The sequence below is a fragment of the Falco rusticolus genome, chromosome 6 (assembly GCF_015220075.1).
Source record: "Falco rusticolus isolate bFalRus1 chromosome 6, bFalRus1.pri, whole genome shotgun sequence".
Classification (NCBI taxonomy): domain Eukaryota; kingdom Metazoa; phylum Chordata; class Aves; order Falconiformes; family Falconidae; genus Falco; species Falco rusticolus.
In genome coordinates, this window is record NC_051192.1 from 82,500,517 (window position 1) to 82,522,406 (window position 21,890).

The window sequence follows — 21,890 nt, forward strand, 5'->3', positions numbered from 1 at the left end:
AAACCACCATATCTTTTTTGTATTTTTTTTAAGAATAGTATTGAAGTCTTGATTTGCTTTTGGTTTTTATATGAAATACTTTGAGGTTTTTCAGTTGAGTCAGTTCACTTCAAAAAGTATTTACTTTTTAAATTTTTAACAGCTTATATCTTTATTCTCCTGTTGATCAGATTTATTAGTTCTCCATTGCCATAGTAATATTCTGAAGTTGACTTAATTAAAACCACTCACACCCTCTGAAATGACCCATCCTGAAAGAAAGTCCCAGAGTAAAGGAAAAAAAGTCTGTCTTAATAGTTTTTACTGTTCTCAGAGAAGCTGACAAATGTAACATGAAATGTAACAGCACAGAGAAGAGTATTTTAACAGTGGTTAGAGCTGTGAAATTCAGACACATTTTATATTCCTCTTTCTTTTTTGGCGGGGGGGGGGGAATCAGAAAAAAAAATGAAAACTGTCTTTTTGAGATGCAAACACTAATAATTTATAAAAGTTATTTTAAGTAAGTAAGAAAACCTTCAAAAGGTGTTTGGCTATTAGAAATCATTATATACAATAAGAAAACTGCATAGCAGCAAGTTGAATTTCAGCATGCTTTGGTCACCATGCTACGGTAAAACTCTGCCGTTGCTTTGTTTGGTTAAAGGTTCTTCTAGGCTGAAGTTGTTTATTAACCACTAAAAGCTAAGCTTTTCTTTCTCTATACAATTTGTGGTGACCACTAAAATAAGTAGAAATATCTTGAAAAATTATACACTGCTCAGAGAAAGCTGGTTAAACCTCTGTTTTTGTAGAGCATTCAGAATAATACCGATGTTATGATAGATAGGGAAACTATGCAGACAACAAACCCCACAATTTCTGGAGTATCCCTGAATTCATAGCAGATACAAACCATGAAAATAATGTGTTACATGTGAGGTTTGTTTCTTTGGCTTTTTTTTTTTTTTACCAACCACAAAAGAAGACATTTGAGAGCATGTTTCTTGTCTTGATCAAGACAAAGTACAATGTCAAACACTTAAAGCTGGATCTTCAGTGATATAAACCCATGTCTGCAGTGTCTGCAGGATTTTTATAGTTGTTAGCAGAATTGGTTGACTGTATTTCTACCGACTGACATGTGAAAAATCCAGAATTAGAGTAGTCACCAAATACAGTGAGAAAGGCCTCATAACAGCTTGAGTACCAGCTCGTTCTTTCTCAGCACTGGTTTTCCATCTTCATAGCTCTGAATTCCCTCTTAAAAACATAAAGTACTAATTTTCTTCAGTTATTGTATTCTGATTAAAAATTATGTCAGGCTGATGTTTTTTGAAACTTAATTTGTTACTGAATTTGCTGAGCTTTATATAGCAATGTATGTTGTGCCAGATTAACCTGACAAATTAGATCCTGACATTACAATATCTTGACAATATGAGAACTATAAAGTATACATGGTGATGAGATCTTAGTATGTTGGGCTTTCAAAAATGTTACCATATTGTAAAGAGGCTACTAGTAGTGTTTCTTAAGTTCTTAAGACTTGGTTAAATTTTAACACTCTCTTTAATTTCTTAGTTGGAAAAAGTAGAATTTATGACTCATGAAGTCAGTCTGTTGTTGATACAGTAAAAATTTGAACCCTGTAATGAACCTGGATGATATTGAGGGTCTTGGAAACAGAGTGCAGTCTAATCGGGTCAAGTACGAGGTTACATAGCTAGGAACTAATAACTTTTTTTTTTTTTTTTTTTTTTGAGATAAGCTTATATCTTATTAGTTGGGCAAAAGAGGAAAAGAGGAAGAGCTAGTATAGCAGTACCAGTTACCTTCTGCTCAGTTGTATACACCAACGTCATGCAGATGGATAAAAGACATATGGAGATAAAAAGGGCATTTGGAGAGACGCTTACAGTAGAAACAGTAAATACTTACTTTGTAAGTGATTTAAACAACAGTGGGTTTAGCCACCAGCAAAGGAAATGGACCTAAATAAAAGCTCAGACTTACACAGAATTCTGCTTTTAGGTTTCTCTCTGTATGCTTCCTCCTGTATATCATGTATTGCAGTCTCTTGTGTGCTAGATAACAGGGCAAAACAAGAACCCTCATGTGCTTCAAAGTATGTGTTAAATGTTGAAAAAATCAGCTGACCTAGAAACCTGTAATTCTTAAATGATACTGTTGTAATATAATATAATAGCTGTGGGTATATTTATTTTTTTTTAAAGAGGGAGATGAAGATTGCTGTTTACTAATTAGCTTCACGAATCAGACCTTGTAAATAGTAAAATAATCTCCATTTGTACTCTAGTTCTATTTTGTATTTATGATACCGAATGCCATTTGTTAGCGATCTCCACTCCTGCAGAATGCAGCTTGTGTTGATAGATGAATCACAGCAAAAATCTTGCTTATGGAATAAACTGAGAAAGAACTTCCTAACTTACGTATATGAGGGAAACATTTTGATTTTTACTGTTTAGCAGTCATATAGGGGGAAAAGAAAATCTCAGCTTGAACTGGCTTGCAATTTCCTTTTTGCAATATTACTAATAGCTTATTTTTACATTTCATGCATGACAACTGTACTTTTAGTGCTAACAGTGTATAACTGAAAAGAAGAAAATTATACCAGGTGCTTAATTGTAATGCAGCTGTGTAGGTATTTTACTTTTAGTTCTGTTTCTTCACGGAGAAATTTGCTTTACAATTGATAATGGTGGAGGAGACAGATTAGGTTACATAAAAAAATTATAGTTTTGGCTATAAAGCAGAAAATTCATTAATGGAGTGAAAGTTAAAATTTCATAATTGATTTAGTGTAAAAGTAAAGTTCATATAATCATTTTAAGTGTGAGACATATTGAAAGAGTCATAAAACATAAACCAAGTTAAATACTTGGGCTTAATCCAATGAAAACTTCAGTGAGTCTCCTAAAGCGTACAGTTAACTTCTACCGTTATATTTCTTCATTATATTTCTCTATTGTATAAAAATAATTACTTCTGTTACCTGTATTTCTGTTCTGAAATGTTGGTGGATATTTCACAGATCCTATGCATTTCTTCTTATACATGCAGCTCATTGACACTTCAAAATCAGGTCAATAATGTTGAATTGTTAATTTGGGGATAAAGGTAAACAAAATTTCGTAACCTCTGAAATATACTGTTCCTGGTCTTCATTTTTAGACCAGTTTTTAAATTAAGAGATGTAGTGCTAACTCTTTAGATAGTTCTATTAAATATTTTAAAATGAAAGTGTTTCATTTGCAGTACATTTCTTGGTCTTTTGTAACAGTGTTGCATTAACTTTTTATAGCTGGAAAAATTAATAAACTATTATTTTTTTCATTTTCTTAGAGGCTTTGGTTTATTCTTGATTTTTTTGTTTTGTTGGGAATTTTTCATTACAGTGGAATAGCAATGTAGCCCATGTGAAGAGTAATTTAGGAAATGTAGTGAAAAATGATCAAAACTACCAAAAAAAAGTACAACTCCAGGAAGGAAGAAAATCTAATTATTTTAAGAAAGTTGGGCATAACTTGGTATAAAAATTTGAAGTTTGTATGTGGAAATAATTCTTTCATGCGTTTTAAGTCAGCCTGTACCCAAAAGCTCCCATATGGTTCATTCAGTGTTTCCGAGTATTTTTTTGCATAAACATTTATACATTCTGTAAAACGTCATTGCATTTCACTCCATTAAAATTTTTACACTTTTTCTGCAGAATAAAAATTACCTCTCTGTACTTACCAGTCAGCTTTCCTAAATGTTACTTCTGCCATTACATGAGAGGATATTTAATACACAAATTGAAACTTTGCACTAGAATTCGTCTACCTGTGGGTTTGAATCATCCAGCACCTTCCTGTAAATTAAATATGTAAGTAAAATGGCAGTTTGGTTGAAAGAATACACTATAGAATTCCTTATACACCTGTGTCAAGTAATCTAATACTTCCCCTCTGCTCTGAGTCCATTTTACAAAGATGATAATGTTAAAAGATGCTGTGAAAAAATACTAGGTAAGCCCCAAATTTTTCATGGGTGGATGAGATACTTCCTTTGTACTTGCCTCTCCCTGGGTGCCTGGCCAAGCTGTGGGTTTGCGTTGGAGAAGCCTTTGCTGATGGTCAGTCAGAGTGACAGCATCGTTCTCACTGTGCTGTCGCAGAATGCGAACATTTTGGTATAAAAAGGGAAATATGCTGTTTTAAATCGTTTGATAACAGCAGTTAAAATTGCATATCCTTCAAATTTCATTAGTCTGTGTTGAGTGGAATACTTCTGTGAGGATTTTAACATGCCAGATATGTAGATTGACAAGGCTGTCTTTGCAAGAATCTCTCAGCTGCCTAAACAGCTGTAAAAATAAAGTTACCACTCACTGGCTATTTAAAACTCTTAGCAGCAAATCCATCTAGTCACATCTGGCATGCTGAGCTTAACCAGGACATGTTTTTGCAAAATACTTAAATAAGTAATTAGAATGGTTGGTGATAAATGATGACCTGATTATATTGGTAGGATATTCCTAGCTTTGTGATTAAAAGGTGTAGGATGTAATTAGTAGGAGGATGATCCTCACTTTAAAAACTCAACAAACATTTATTATATTACTCATTCATGTGGAAAAATGACTTGTGATATGCAAACGTTTTCACATAAGAATAATTTTATGCAGGCTCTTGCTTCCATTGATTTAATGTGGATTATTCACGTGTTAACAGATGTGTAACAGTTCTCAGGATCATTGACTGAACAGCTAAGTTAGTAATGCCAAGTAACTAAATAAAGCAAGTATCCTGAGATGCTCGTGGGCCTGGGAAATCATTCTAACTTTCTGTGGGGCTTAGGGCATGCTTTTAGAAAATATGTGGGTCCTGGTGCAAATATTCATAATTGCCACTTCAAGAAAGTGCACAGTAAACTTGGAATCCTATAGAATAACATAATTCACTGTGAGCATGCTGTAAAGTTGTTTGCTACTCTGTGGAGTAAATAACTTCTCTGTGAAGAATTTTGTCCTATTTTGGGTATATAATGTGTAGCATATGTAATTTGTAGGAAAGACCTTAGGTTGCTTCAGATACTGTGTAGCCATAATTTTCTAGGAAAAGACAGTATTTCTAGTACTTGTAGTGAAAAGATGGGAAGTGATCATCTAGTAGATTTCAATGAAATATCAAAAAAACTTTCCTTGCCTAAGACCGTTGTTCTGGTTCATTTAAGGCAGCAGCATATTCTAATAACCTCAAAGTCCTGCTGCATCCTCTCAAGTGTATCTTTCTTGTGCCATTCATTTTATGGAGAAGAGTGTTATGCTGGCTGCTGCACCTCATGCCCTAAACAAAGCAAATTTTAAATTTGCTGGGAAGAACTTTACTTGTTTCAGTGTGTCATCCTGAACTGAATAATTTCAATTCTAGTCCTAGACTCCACCAGGTTGGATTTAAATTGTGTAAAGGTTTCATGGAAAGTCTTAGCCTTTTTGCATAAAACGTGGGGATGGGGAGAAATGAAAATGACGTTTTATTTGTTTGCCTTCTCTTGTGGGAGGTATAAGCTGTTTGATGTAACTGGAAGATTTTGCTTTGTAAATGTTGTTTGTTTTGTGGGGGGAGGTTGTTTTGTAAGTACCTTGGGAATGAAGTGCTGATATTTTTTGTGCAGTTCTACTGCTAAGACAACCAAGCCGGTGACCAAGGCTCTAATCCCAACAGCTTCGATTTAATGCTGTTACTATGAATGTTTGTTGGGCTGGTTGTGTTGTAAACTTGATAAAAAGAATTTAACAAACAGTATCAGTTTTGCATTGGGTTGCTGAAGATTGTTCTGTTGATTTGTGAAGCTAGCCAAAATAAAATTGGAAGGCTGTTTCAAAGACGTGTGTGAAGGAGAACTTCACTGCATCGGGCAGCTGCTGCTAAGATAGCTGGTGCTGTTTTACGCAATGCGACTAATGAAGCTCTCAGATATAAAATAAGTAAGAAATAAAATATTCTTGAGTCTGTATAAAAGTCTTCAGTGTATAATGGGGTTATGTTATGTAAATGAATAGTGATGATGAGACCCGCTGTAAAATCTAAGCTAGATAAACATGTCACTTGGTGTTGCCCATCAGCCACAAAATACTGAAGCTAAGGAAGTTAGTTTCAGTTCTCCCTTTTGGAAATTGCAGAACCTTTTAAACTCACTGTAAATATTTCATAAGCAGTAATGTTATTCTGCCTGTAAGCAGTTCATTGCAGTTTAAGTGATGTACAAAAGGTGTGACTGCCCCCAAATAATGTGTGTAGATTTTAAAAGTGAAATCTAGCTCATAGTGAGGAGTCTGTCCTGAATTTCTGGTCAAATCCTCTTTCACAACTCCTAGAGGCAAGCGACAATAAAGACATCAGCCTCATTTGTTTTACTTGTCTAATTATGCACATTCCTTTCTGTGAAATGGGAGTAATGAGCTTCATAGAGTATATTGGTTATTTTTTAATATAAAGAAATTGGCAAGTGGTGTGGAAAAATACGCAACATAAACATCCTTTCAGTGTCATTACTTTCATCAGCTAATGAAGTGCCAGGAGCTAAATATGCAAATACATATCTGCAATGAAGGTCAACAGAGTATCCAGGATTACAGAAAAATAACATATGGGATGCCATAGATACTGATTTTTTCAGAAAACGTTCATGTAATATTTTAATCAATGTGTGAATTCTTTCACATAACAGAAAAGAACCCATATTAACGGCATTGGCTTACAAGGCTGCTGCTGGTGCATAGCCACCCCATAGTTGCTATTTTTTAAATTTTTTTTAATTTGAGATGAGTATCATAACGCAACATCTCATCGATAATTTTAACGAGGTTTAAGTATTAAAGTGTTTAAGTATTAAAACAGGATTAAGTATTGCTCTTAAAATGTTGTGTTGTATATAACTGCATTCTAAAAGTGCTGTGGTCAGAAATACATTCACTGCCAATATTTTCTATGCTTGTGATTAAATATAGCTGAAGCGAATTCTTATTTTAGCATGATGGTTTTAAGGGAGATGTGAATTATTTGGAAATAATTTTATTTTATGTTGAAGTACTTTATCTTTGATATAGTAACTTTGACTTCATCTCTATGTTTTATGTGGTTCAGTACGATAAAGACAATATTTACCATTAATTGCTTTTTAGAGGTAACAAGACAATGGGGATTACACAGAACAATTTTCCCCCTAACTGCTTCTTCATTTTTTAATTGCTGATGTATTTTGTAAGTACAAATATTATCTGTGCAGCAATGATAAATAATTTTAGCAGAGAAGTATTTCCCTGTATGTAAATTTAAAGCATTGGTAACAAATAAAATTAATCATTACATGCTGTGCTACGTTATAAAAGGATTGGTTTAAAGTGATCTCAACTTTGATAGAAGTTAAATGTTTGTAGCATGTAACTGCAGAGTTCTCTGAGGAAAAATTGTATCACTATTGTAACCATCAGGAAGAAATTCATAAAATTATGTTAAGATGAAAATGGCTAAGCTGTTGGAAAAAAATGTTCTCTCAAAAAAAAGATATATGTATACATATCTCAACTTGAAAATATCTCATGGGTTTGCAGTATTTACATAGCTCATAGAAATGACTGTTCATAAGAATGTAGCATATATATGTTGTCAAAGCAAATTATGCTTTAAGATTTGTAGCATTTGGTGCTTGCAGCTGTCAAGAAAGTACTGTACTACAATTGTGAGACATATGAGAACTGCAGATATTTGACTTTCCTGTTACTGTAAGCAAGCTGTTCAAATTAGACTTTTTTTTTTTTTTTTTAATAAGCAGAAACCAAAGAAGACGACCTTTAATTTGTATTTATTGTCTGATTTATTGCATGAAATCCACCTTTTATAAAATGGGGTTTGATCGACTACTTCTTTGGAAAGCTTCATTTGAAAGTCTTTATCTAAGCTTTATTTAAAAAATAGTTTTAGTTGGAAAAGAGACAGTCATGATCATTATTAACCTACAGCAGGGTTAATCTCATTTTTACAACAGTAGGTAGCTTACAGTTGAAGATTCATATGGGAAAGTAATAGATAATATAAGTGTAACACTCATCCACAAATCATTATGGAGTAAGTTTTCTTAACTGTTTGAGCCCCATGTTTTAATTTATGACAACAGACAAATAAATCAGAATAAAAATATCAGAACAGAAAATGAAACTCTAATGTGGTTAGAGTTTTCTCTCATAAAAGTTCTTTGAATATATATGTGCTTTTGTAGTCACTTGAGTTCATGGTCTAAATTTTGTATTCTTGTCAACAGAAAAATAAATTGCATGAAAAATTGCATGAAAAATGTTCCTACATTTTGCCTTGTGTAATGGATCTTAATCTGATGTGTATTCTTCTTTTTATTGTAATAGCTGTAATACCAGAAGAAATATTAAAATTTCTATTTAATTCAGCCTATTTATGTCAGTCTTTAAAATCAACTTTATATTTGTCATTCTACAAAAAGTAAATTCCCGTACTGAAAAAAGGAGTTGTAAAATCAGTGTTCTCATACAGCAGCTCTGCAATCAAGTGATACTTTTGTAGCTCTTCATTTTTTTTAGTACCTGTAGTGTTGCTAAACATACCTCTCTGGGATGTAAAAAGTTGCAGAAATTGATTTTTAAAGGACAGGTTTCTCAATTAGGAAGTATTCCACAGAGTAGTAGAATGTAAAAATATATATATAAAAAAACCCCAAACAACTTCCTTCTAACAGATTTTAATTCATGTTGGTCAGAGGGGAAAAATCAAATAGATCCGAAAGTAGTGGAAGACAATAAGACCAAAACAGGGGAGAAGTGTCAGCCTGGAATTGTCTCTCTTGCTGGTTACATATTAAATAGTCTCATTTACTGTTACTTATCAAGGTGTTTGCGTATGGAGGCTTGTTTACTATGAATATAGAATGATAGAAATTCCTTTCAGAGACAGGAAGGTCAGGAGCAATAATCTCTTTAACTGTTTTCTTCTTGGCCAGATGCCTAGAAGTGCTTCCTCTGAACTGTGGACCAGACTGCGTTATTTTTCTGTATGTTGCAGAACGATGAGTAGTGTTTTCTTTCAGTAATGCCCAATAATGGATTTGCTTTCTTATTTTATCCTTTTTGAGCTATCATATATAAATGCCTGCAATTCTCAGTTGTCCATGTTTTTAAGGGTTTTACACTCAGAACCCTGATTTAGCAATGAGTACCAAAATTTCTGATAAGAGTAAAATATACACTTAAATAAAGCTAAAATAAAATTTGCTGTATTAGCATACTAGATTATAATAATTTGGGGAAGTAGAGGGATACAGTAGTAGAGGATGCATTTCAATTACAATCATGCAACTTCTAGCAATTCCTCAGTTTTAGCATCTGTTCTAAAAATCAAGGCATAATATTGTTTTGAAGTGGTGGGTGTGATACATATGATTGCTATGAATTTCAAGAACAGTGCTCTCAAGTTTTTTTGAAATGTCTTCCTAAATGTGTATTAAACACAAAATGTTGAGATGAAATAATATGACCAATTAAAATGTCTTTATAGAATATAAGAATGTATTTTCCAGGAGGGCTTTGAGTGAAATTCAGGCAAGTAAAGGTAATCAGCAAAGGCCGTGTTGAATAACTGAGGCCAGAATTTGACCTCTGCAGTTAGGAAGCAGGAAGAACAACAATTTAATGTTTTGTCTGAATGTTTTTAAATTAAGACAATGTGGATATATTAGACTAATAACTATATCTGTTCCCTTATAAGCATTTTTTTCCTAAGAAAATTAGTTTTTTGGTTCTGTTGAGTTTTGGCAGTTAGTGGATATTCTACTAAATAAGTATGACTTTTTCATGCTGATTTTCAAAACTTAATTTAAAACATTTTACACTGAATCCGAAATCACATGCCTACTGCTTCCTAAACAATTTAATTTTAAAGTTTTTTCCTAAGGTCTTTTTTTGAACAATGTCAGATTGTTTAAACAGTCGCTCTGAAATATGCAGGGACTTACTGAAGGCAGCAAGCTTCCATTTCCCTATTGTGCAAGAGCGCTTTGGGCCAGTACCAGCCCTTATATGGCCAAGCAGTATGCAGTAAATCCATTTAATTTAAAATATTGATCTTCTATCACTCTTGTAAGTGCCGTAGTAGACGGATGTCTGCTAATTGGTCTGAAAAAGGACTGGATGTTGGGTATTAATATTCTCGGTTGTGTTTCTCTACAATGTGGCTGCACAGGTGCAAAAAGTCTGGCAAAATGTACAGCAGATGTGGCAGTATCTTATTTGGAATGTGGTGGGCTCTTGCTTCTCCTGCAGTCTAACTTTTAGCAGGTGTGAACACGAATCTGTGTAAGGTAGGCTATTGGATGGGCTGATCACTTGAGTTCAGCGCTCTTCAAGCTCAAAAGGGAAGGTTAGAAATACATCCATAAACTGTATAATATTTTTTTTTTTATATTGGTATATAAATCTTGCTAACAATTACAATTTTTTGAAGTGTAGTGCCATCTAATGAAGAATATAATCTCATTTGCTCAGATTACAGTTATTAGGTTAATGCCATCACGCAGGCAATTTCATGTTCTGTAACTGTGAAAAAGTTTGGTTTGATTTGTATTTAAAGGAAAGAACTGAATATGTTGTCCCATAAATCAGACCTGATTCCAGAAATAAATCAAAGCCCCATAATTAAACTAATAAAATAGACCCATAAAAAACCTAATAATTTTATTAGGTTATTATTTTAAACAAAACTGGCTCCAAACCTAATTACAGGTAGTTGTAAGCAAAGATCCCAGTCTTAACAAAAGACTTTCTGCATACCTAGATGTATGCAAAGCATGTCTGGTCGAATAGTAGTATCTTCTACCAAACCACTTTACATGTTTGTAAACAAAAAAACCCAACAAACAACCCCAAAACAAAAACAACAACAAAAAAACCCCACCCAGAAAACAGTTTCCTTCTAAATCATTTTATTAAAATACTTCCTTAAGCTTGTTTTCTGTGACTGCTTATGCGTAAAATGGGTGGATCTGTGACTTTCTGAGGACCAAATACTTAGCATAGGGCAGGAGTATCAGTGTGATTCTGTGAGTAAATCTAGCTATCCTGCTGTGATCATGGTGAAGGTCATAAAAACATGAGTTTTGAATGAGAACCATGATGCCAAGTTCAAGTGTTTACTAAGCTCTTAGCAAGATCAAGACTCTAGTCTCCTTTACAATACTTCTACATTATAAAGTAAAAATTCATGTTCTTTATTGTTTTCAAATACCTGATTCTGCTGATAACTTTATACTCTACCTTCTGGATTATGACTTCATTTCCATTCTCTTAAAAAATATTAAAAGCTTTTATTCTCTGCTATTTGCTCTTATCAATATTCTTGCAAATATTGTCAGTAAATCTGTAAATGAAATAATGTCAACTGAATCATCTTCATTTTGCCAGATCTGTGGCTTTTCTGTTGTTACTGTGGTCATTGACATTGAGACTTACTCCAGTGAGTTCTCTAACCAACGCATCACCTGACCCAAACCTGCATCTGTAAAACGTATGCATGAAAAATCTCACAGTCCTCTGCAGAACAACAAATACATGTGTATAAGATTTATCTATGACTTTAGCTGTGGCCAGTAAGATAAAAAATACATTGTAAGATGATCTTACAATGGGATGGAGGTGGATGGTATGATCTTTAGTGATCCCTTCAAACCCAAAGCATTCTATGATGGTACTCTAAAAACTGTTAGCAGTTTATTCAGTGTATTGTTATACTAATTTTATTAGCTTGCAAGGAAAATGATTTTTTTCCATGATAAGCTATTACAATGCAAAATTATGTGTGTGACGTTATTACAGTCAGAGCCACTTGGGTGTGGAACTTTGTGACACTGGTGACTTCAGTCAGATCATGTATAAGCAGAGTTTCCCTCATGGATTTGACCGGTGGCTTGGGTCTGTTCTTTCCGCCTCTGAAATGTTTTACTCATACAGTGCAATAACTTAGTTAAAAATCTGGAAACCCACACCCTTTCCTCCAGAGAAACAGTGAGAGAGCTATGTTTGTACACGTACATGCAGAGAGTAGCTCAGACTTAAAGAGTTCTTCCACCTTTATTGCATTGTCATTCTTGGATAGTGTCTGACAGTACAACACGGATCATCCCAGCATCATTCTCTGACTTCCTCACAGAGGCAAGGGAATCCACGTGACTCTGGAAGCTGTCCAAGTTTCAGAGCAATAGGGGTATGTTCAAACCGAAAGCAATCGCTGAGTTTTACAGCCACAGAAAGGGTGCTTGGAACAGCTGCTTTTGATTCTCCCTGAGGAAAAAAAAAGTTAAGTGGAGTTTCAGAAAGTCTTATGACTTAATTTTTATTGTGAATTAAACATAATGGCAAAAGCATTAACAAATACGCGTGCTTGCAACTATTCTATATGGCTTGGGTTTGCCAGCCAGGCCTGGGGGCTCGTTCAGGGGCGTCTAGCACTCTGCCTGCCAGTTGCAGCTAATGTTTCTCTATCAGCTGCTTGGGCTGCTGAAGCTGCACTGCTGCTCTCTGCACAGTTGCCCAATGTGTGGGGAATATTGCAGTAAATTTTCAATGAAACTAACAAACTTTTTCTCCAAGCTTCGTTTGTGGTGAGCCGTTATCGCAGAGCTGATTATGATGTAAACCAAAAGTGCCTCCTAGGTAGTGGTCCTGTGTTGGGTACCCTGCAACAGCAATGCAGTACTGGAAGGCTGTGGGTCTAGAATATACTCGTATGTTTTGGTGTAATGCATTTTCACAGGTGGCCTGGGCAGTCAGTTTTGGGATGGTTCAAAAGCTATTGCTTTGTCTTATTGGGCAGTCACAACATGGGAACCAAGGACTGATCAATATCAAAAACACCTTTGTCAGCAGGTTGGGGCAGGGCATCATTTTATACACAGTACTTCATAGCATTTTGTACTAATGTGAATTTTTCGCTTTATAAACAAAAGCAAAGGAGTGCCTGAATATGGAGCTCAAAAAATCTTCATATTATTTCCTATATTTTTACCTCAGATCTGTTCAGACTCTGAAGTTTTCTAGGTGAATTAGTTCACTACTGAATGTAATGACACTGTATGCAATTGCACAACTTCTTGGACTCTCTCACTTCCATCTGTCTTCCAGAAATAGGCCACTTCACAATGCGCTGAAGTGGTAGCTGCAGCAAAAGGTGGTAATCTCAGTGTGCTATGGATACCTTCCTTGCTGCCAAATATCATGGTGTATAGAAAGCACAGTAAGTTGAGAGTTAGGCTGCCGTGGACTGTAAGGCAACGTGTATTCAAATCAGTTAATCAGTCAGAAATTATTCACACCTTTGCTTCAGAAAAGCATAGGTCTTTGATTGTTTTCCTTGTGGGCCTGGTGGAAAAGGACTTGAAGATAATCCTTCACCTTCCATTTTGCTGAGCCAAGTGCAGGGGAAGGATGTCTCAGTTGTTGCAGTCCATAAAAGAGAGGCCAGGAGGAGATATGTTTTGTCTTTTCATTTTTCTGCTCTGGAAAGCAAATACATATGCTAAAGATATGGGGAGAAAAGGAGCTGATAATTAGCATCAATATCAATTTGATCCGGCAAAGTTATTTCTGCATCTACTGCTTGCGGGTTTTTATGGTCCATGCCATCGCTCTGTTACTTGAGAGTAGGAAGATTGAAACCTCAGTATTTATTTGGTTATTAAAGCTGATAACATTACACATATTTTTACAGGTTACTTTCAGATTAATATTGTGTATTTGTAATATTTTGTGCCTTACTAGGTTGAGTCACAGTCATTGCCAAATCTGATCTCCGAATAGAACGCAAGTTGTGGAGTGTTGTGTAGAGCATGGATTTGACTCAAGGGCTGGAGTTACGCAAATCCACTTGAGTTCAAATTTGTAATTTCTATAACTGCTTAATCCTTCTTAGAGTCTTAATAACATAAGTGTTCAAAAAAGTTTTTATATTATGTTTATGTATCCAACAAATAATACACACTCTTTGATTATGTAATTTTTCTATATGTTTAAAAGTGGCACAGGAAAGAAACTCTTACTCCTTTTGTTCCTAAAATAATTGTTTCTTGGCAGCACTTGTCTAGATGTATAACAGATGTGCTAAATATAACCTGCCTATGATTTAATGCAGCACACATTTAGAAAATGAAAATAACATTAATACAAGTTGTTATTTTAATATGGACCTTTGGGCAAAAGGAAGCACTGTTCTGGTCTGGACTACTTATACTGTGATATAAATAGAAGGTCTGAGTTTCCAGGACTGTCAGTCTGGCAAAGTTCATTCAACCTCAATTTGTGATGCAAGACTCTTGAACATAATGGCCTTACTAACATTTATTCTGTATTTCTGTTAATAGGAGGAATGCTTTTTGAATTTAGAAGCTCCTATTTCAAGAGTATGTGGCTATGACACTCCTTTCCCTCACATCTTTGAGCCTTTCTACATCCCAGACAAATGGAAATGCTATGATGCTCTTCGAAAAATGATTAACTACTGAGCAGTGGTGCAGGTGAGAAATAATGTCTCATACTGACATTTTGCCTGTAAGGATTCTGGCAGAGGGATTGCAAGGTTTGAGGCTAGAGCACTACTTCTTTATTTCGTTATTTATTTATAAGAGGAATTGCCTCGTATGGCTTTGGGCCTTCAGTCTTAAAGGCATCTGAACATTTTAAGCGCTGCCATTGAAGTCAGTGTTTAAAATTAATTACCTTGCTTAATCAACCTGAAAATTAAATCCCTTGTATCCTGAGAAGGGAAAAGAATGTAAAGTGAAAGGTGAAAGGAATAGTAATGCACAGAACATATTTTCATTTATATTAGAAGACTTACAGTTATTTCATAAGCAAACCACAGTGTTAAATTTTGTAATTTTTCACTCTTCAGTCTGACCTGTAGTCCTGTGAGGTGTGTTAATAAGGCCCACTTTACACTGGATATAGGCACTGCATTGCAAACATGCATGGAGCATTGAACACATGAAGTACCTGTAATATCTTACAGTTCTGTTCAAATACAGTTATAAGGCTTATGTTTAGTATTCACTCTAAAAATAGTTTTTCTTTATCATCTTTTATGTAATTTCGTCATGCTTGAAGATTTCTGTTTCCAAGGCCATTCAGGCACCAAGTCTGTGAAGTAATATATTGTTTCACTTATATGTCTATTAATTACAGTCTGTTACAATTTTTGTCTTTGTTTCATTGTAGTATAATACTAAGTAGCATTAGACTGTGCAGTGGCCAACTGGGACTTAGTATCGTGTGTTGCTGTGGGAAAACTTCTGGTGTTTAATGACCAAAGTTTTAATAGGAAATGTGTCAACACATTGTATTCTCTACTTCCTTTAATTAAGTGAATCAAGAAGCCTAGTTTTTGAAGATTGAGTCTCGGTAAGTCTTGTACTTCTGAACTAAAAAAAGAAGAAGAAAACAACAGGCCTGTTTTCCTTTGGAATAAGGAGATCCTGTAATAGGCAGTCAGGGGATTTTTATTGACACTGAAGGTGGGGGGGGCAAAGTGGGTCCTGTATTAGGGGTGCTCTCGTGTCCATTTTGCCTGTAATTTAAACTGCAAATTGAATTTAGGGCCAGTGATAGAAGATTGTCAATACTTTAATATTAATCTTGTTTATGTGCATACTTACTTTCTGGACAACTTTGCACATTTCATTCTGTTTCCCTCAATAGCTGATAGTGGAGTGCCTGTATGTGAAATGGGACTGCTACCAGTAAGGCAGTGTCTTCAAAAAATAATGTAGTTCCACTTAAAATATTCCTCCAAAATCACCTGTTATGGACACACCAGCACATTTCCTTAGGATTTAAACTGAGGAATGTTGTGATCTTTTTTTGTAGAGTATGTGGTAAATGCTCTTTTTTTTGGCATTTGTCCTTGCCTTTTATCTGAGTTGAAGTAAACTTATTAAATAATTATTTTCTTTTTTGTTTGGCACCTCTGCAATAAACTCAGCGAAGCTTTTCTAAAGGGAATGGGTGGTATCTGCCCTTCGAGGCAAGTTGCTAGGCCATGCTGGATAGCCTCTAATCTGTTCCTTTCCAAAGGAAACCAAAGGACCAAATATTCTTACCTCTGTGTAAGGAGAGGGAGACAAACTGAGGGCATTTGGTAGCTCAGAGACTTAGTTTAACCCCCATTTCTCCATAGGATGGTAAAGTGAGGAAGATACAAGGAGAAAAAAGTGGATTCTGAGATTGCATTGAATTTGCACACAGCCCACACATTGCAAATCCACTCTAAATCTGTGAAGATAATAGGGACTAAAATGTGCAAAAGTCTATCCGCATTCATAATTACCTTTCTCCTGTGGACTGCACCAGACACAAATCTCAGAGGAGGTTATTGGCCAGCTGAAAGCGTGGATTTAGCATATCAAGGAGCAGGTTTATTAGGGGCTGTCTGGAAAACAGTGTAAAAGACAGAGAAAACTCTACTTTCTGGTTTGTCTGAGAAAACGTGCAGATGCTGGGGGCCGTTACACCACGTCTTTTGGTTGGTATGACTGGATATTAGTGTTACAGAATGAGCTCCTCAAAGGTTTTTCTAAGAGGAAACCTTCACGAGCCTTGTTGTAAGGCACATTTCAGGGGAGTATTCCCTTATTTTTCCCTGTGCTAAAGTAGTTATTTGGTCTCACATGCCTGACAGAGCAGTTGTAGTAGATCTCCACCCCACCATCTTCTCCACAGAGTTTGCGTGTAAGGTAGTGCACTTATATTTCTGAGAAGTCGAAGGATTGCTTTATATTTGCTTCTTTTTGTACTCGGTGTAACATTTATTAGTGACGTTACTTGTCATTGGTCTAGATTGATGAGGTTGATGTGTCCTAAACCACCTCCTGTGTAGGGAGATGGGGTATCTTTTCTAAGAAACAGTGTTACAGTTTGTGTGGATTTGAGCACAGCCATAGTCTTCTGGATGTTAGAAAAGTTAGATCTCTTCTCCTGTTGCTGGAGAGACAGAGGAACTAGTGGTTCCCTGCAGTGAAGAGGGATGTAGGGTTGGCTTTTGAGTTACAGAAATGGCCAAGCTGGTGGTGTGATTTAAGCCCAGCCGGCAACTGAGCCCCACACAGCCACTTGCTCGCTCCCCCAGTGGCGGGATGGGGGGGAGAGAATCAGAATAGTGAAAGTGAGAAATCTTGTGGGTTGAGATAAGGACAGTTTAACAGGTAAAGAAAAAGCCATGCACACAAGCAAAGCAAAACAAGGTATTCATTTGCTGCTTCCCATCGGCAGGCAGGTGTTCAGCCATCTCGAGGAAAGCTGGGCTCTATCACACGTAATGGATTTTTTTTGGAAAGTACACGCCATAAATCCAGATGTGTCCATCCATGTCCGTCCCCTGTCCCTCGCCTTCTTTCTTCGTCCCCCAGCTTTATATACTCTAGCATGACATGCTGTGGTAATGGAATACCCCTTTGGTCAGTTGGGGTCAGCTGTCCCAGCTGTGTCCCCTGCCAACTCTTTGTGCACCCCCGGCCAGCTCGCTGCTGGGGTGGGGTGAGGAGCAGAAGAGCCCTTGACGCTGTGTAAGCCCTGCTCAGCAATAATGAAAACAACCCTGTATTTTCAACACTGTTCCCAGCACAAATCCAAAACACAGCCCCATATTAGCTACCATGAAGAAAATTAACCCTATCCCAGCCAAAACCAGCACACATGGCTGAATTGTTGCTTGGTTTACGTTTCAAGACATTTGTGTTAGATACAAACTGCTGGGATGGCTGGCTACCTTCTTTTCCCTTCTTAATCAATAACTTACTAGAAATTGCTTCATCTGTTGCTTTCAGGCAGGCTGTGTGGGAAAAAAACCCAAGTGGCGATTGTCAGATATATAGGTGGTATATATCAGATTGTCCTTTCTAACATGGCCTGAAATCTCTTTAGTTTGAGTAAGAAGCTACCTGCAACTTCATTTCATGAAGTCTGCAGCAATATGATTCCCTCCCTTTCTTACTGCCTAACACCAGGTTGTATAATGTTTCATGGTCTACCTCTGTTTGAAAGTCCTCTTCAAATCTGGGAGCAGGTTCTGTGCTAATGCTTGGGGATGTTAACTCCAAACTTATTTTCACCAGTTACAGTATGTTTTTCTTTAAGTTACTGGTATGTCAAAATCTTTCTGTCTTTATTCACACAAGTATTTCTCACTCAACAAAGAATAAATCTGCATCATCTTTAAAAAACAATGAACAAAGCCCTCTCTGCAAAAGTGGCTGTGCGTACAAATACACCTCATACTCAGAAATGTTCCTCTCAGACACCTGAATTAATTTACTACTTTGTGTCTGAGGGTAATGCAGGGACTCCAGCTGGATGCTACGGTCAATCATTTCTAAACTTAGCCTTTCATCTTAAGGTACGCTTGGTTTTATTCAACCTGTGTTGACAGTGTCTTACACACATGTAGTTACTTATCTTGAGATTGACAGTACAGACAGTTTTCCAGCTCAAAGACAACATTTGACAATGCATACCATATACCTCACTGATGAGACAGGCAAGAGCAAAATCTGTATCTTTCAGCAGCTTCTTAGTTACTAAAATTTATGGCTATGTTAGCTATAAGAGAAGCAGCTTCCAGGTAGGCAGCTCTGTTCCAGGTAACTATTTGTAATTGGAAAAAAGTTAAAGAGAAAAGAAGCAGTGAGATTAGGACAGATATACATTTTCTGGGTAGATGGAATGGTATCTGGGCTGTTCATTTGGAGAGGAGATAAAAGAAGAAACAGAAGAAAACAGCCACTAAATTTATAAAATATACTCTTGTGATACACAAATATATTCAGGGGTGGCTGTAGTGTAGAAATGGCAAATAGCCAAGTGCTTTTCTGTTAGCTTTTGCGGCTTTTTCTACCACATTTGCATATGCACATATGTATCAAAATTCTGATTTTTAAAGATGTCCCTGCCAGGTGACAGTTTACCTCCATGACTTGGTGTGTGTGTATGTAGAAACACCGTTACTGTTACAAACTTAGTCTCTAAAAATACGAAGTTATCACACTGAATTTAATTATGGAACTATTTTATAGAAAGTTTAACCTTGGTGTTTAAAGGTTAGGTGGTGTTAGGGGATGGGGGTGTTTAACTTAAATTTATTTTTCTTTCCAAGCATATATTTATATTTCAACATCCAATACAGTTTGCTTGGAACCAGTGCTCCAGTTAGGAGAGACTTGCAAATGACAGCAGTGCTTTCCCTTTCTCAACCAGTAAGTTGTGCTGGGAAACAGGAAGGGACCTGGTAGATACTTCGGTTAGTAACTAACTGTTCTTTGCAGTCCTGGTTACTAGCCAGGGCTTCGTAGAGGTTACCTTGAGACACAAGAACAATATCATTTCTGTTCCTGTTTGGTAAATAAAATATGAGGGACTATGCAAAATCATTTCTTTTAACCTGAAACTAACAACCAGGTTTTTCTCAACACAGAATCCCAAAAATTGCAGGCTAGACTGCCTGCTTTCTACAGTGCACTGCCTGTAACCCACTAGAATAAACAACCTCCGGAGGCTTGAGTAGGACACAGCATTCCTGGTTTATAATGTTTTCCTGCTGGATGGCAAAAAACGTGCAAATGGCCAGTGAATCATGTCTTATTCACAACCAGTGAGTAGTCCAAATATAAGATAACAGTCTACTAGTCCTATGACTTAGTGCCTTCATATGGCTGTTGCAAGTCTATACTTGCATTCAGCCCTTGCTGAGAACTCGTGCAAGATCAGGAATAATTAAGTTACCTTAAAAAAAAACAACCCTATAAACAGGAAGGGTATTGACTATAGGTTTTTTTTTACAAGACCCCACTTTGCTGTAATAGTAGATTGATAGTATGTCTAGTAGAGGTCTAACAAGAGGACACAGAACACTTGTTTAACATGCTAGAGTGGGACAGAAGACACTTCATAAAGTTTTTGTGTAAATGGTGGCAAATACTGTTGCCTTCACTAGATATCTGTTGCAGCATTTCTAATTTTTTTGTGTGTTCCTTGACGGCTTTTAAAATTTAATACAGTTTTTAATACATGCGAAGTATTTTGTCGTAGTCCACACACCTTGAGGTCAAGGTGGCATTATAAATTTAAAAGTAAGATTACTATGGAATGTGCTGTGTGCTTAAGTTGTGGATACTACTTTCAGCCTTAAGATTTGTAATTTATTTTGTCATCTTCTTCTGCAGAGCTGAGAAGAATAACAGAGGAATACAGAAGCTGCCTTCAAAACTCTTGACACTTCACTCAGATCTAATGGGTTTGGAATTCACATAGCAGACTATTTTCTCTGAACTCAACTATCCTTAATATGCATCTTGGCTATTCTTCAGAAAGTTCAAATCTTCCTTAATTATGAAATCAGTGATGGGCAGGTGGTTGCTATAATAAGTAGTTTCAGATGTAATCAAAGATATTCCAGATGTTGTATGAATGCTACACATTGCCATGCTTCACTAGGTTACATCTCTGAGCTTCACTGTGTAAATATTAGAAGCAGGATTTTATTCAATAAAACATATTATGCACATGTTGTCTCTTGGTTTTGTTGTTGTTTAGAGAAAACCCAAAGAAATTATATGAATGTGACTGTATTTTCAACAAAATAAACCTCAGACAGCCAGACCAGCTTGTGCATCTGCTCTGACGGAGACCTCCTTTAACCAGTGTCATTAGCTGTCATTTTAGCTGAGTGGCTTCATGGAAAATAGTCCCAAATACTGATTTTCCTTTCTGCAAGGGAAACGAAAACTCCATTTTTCTTGAGAAGGGAGGAGAGATTATTTTTGCTTTGTTGCTACTGATGAGAGGCTCCATTAGTACCTCTTGCTGCAATATTTTTACGTAATTATTTTTCTTCTAGATATGGAATGCGTCTGCTGCTAAGCAGTTGTGCAAAATGTGCCAATTTGTCGAGAAAAGGTAACAGTACCCTGACATGTTCGTGCCAGTGGTGGGAGAAGAGGCAGTGCACATACCATTTTCTGTTGGTGTGGACACAGAAATACAGAATTACCAAAAAGACTGTACTATAAAATTAGACCTGAATGTTTATTTTTCCTGTGCTAATATAAAGGGCACTGAACATCCCTAAATGCAAAAAGCAGTCCAGCCTTTCAGACTGAGAGCTTCTGACCTCAGTGGAGGTTTGCTTAATTTTTAATAATGGCCTCCTTTTCCATATGACAAGCCAAGGACACTGTGAAAATTATTCTCTCTTGTCCTGCAGTCCAGGACTGCTCAAAGGGCATCAGATCTTCTTCCAGCACAGTAGTTTCAAAGCTTATTACTGAATTCCTTTGGTACCAGCTCTGCTCATTTTTCCACCACCTAAATTAAGTGTGAATTCAACAGTTCCTAGTCTTTTTGGTTGCTTTGCTCTCTGTACAAATCAATCTCATGCTGTGTTGCTTCTTATTGTATGGGGGAAGGAGCGGAGGGGTTGGGAAGATGCATGCCAGTAGCTGGATAACCACATTTCTGTTGTTATTCAGGGGGATCTTTCAGGGAGAAAGAAGAACACTTTTATGCACAAACCTGCTCAGGGCAGTCCTCAAGGTGACAGCTTCAACACCCCAGGGAGGAAGCTCAGGAGGGTAACTTCATTCTGAATGTCAGTGGATATACCCTGCCGTGCCCCTCCATCACCCATTCTGATGATCTGGGAGGTTGTTAATTGAGCAGATCCACTGAAATCCAAGGGAAGTCTGGCCTTGGGGACAACATCCTCGATGACGGATGCTAAAGCATATGTGCCCACATCTTGAAGTGGTGTGCTTCTCAGGGCTCCTAGGCGACTCTCATCTCG

The 21,890-nt window shown here is 36.5% G+C and overlaps 1 protein-coding gene across 2 annotated transcripts in view; it reads left to right on the top strand.

Annotated features, from left to right (window-relative positions):
* Nucleotides 1-20,612, top strand: part of BCKDHB (branched chain keto acid dehydrogenase E1 subunit beta) — a 131,867-nt gene extending 111,255 nt beyond the window's left edge. For both annotated transcript variants that reach the window (XM_037391346.1, XM_037391347.1), the window contains 2 exons: nt 14,425-14,577; nt 20,272-20,612. In XM_037391346.1, coding sequence (XP_037247243.1) covers nt 14,425-14,565 — 141 coding nt within the window. In that variant the 3' untranslated portion in view covers nt 14,566-14,577; nt 20,272-20,612. The remainder of the gene's footprint in view (nt 1-14,424; nt 14,578-20,271) is intronic.
* Nucleotides 20,613-21,890: the final 1,278 nt, after the last annotated feature.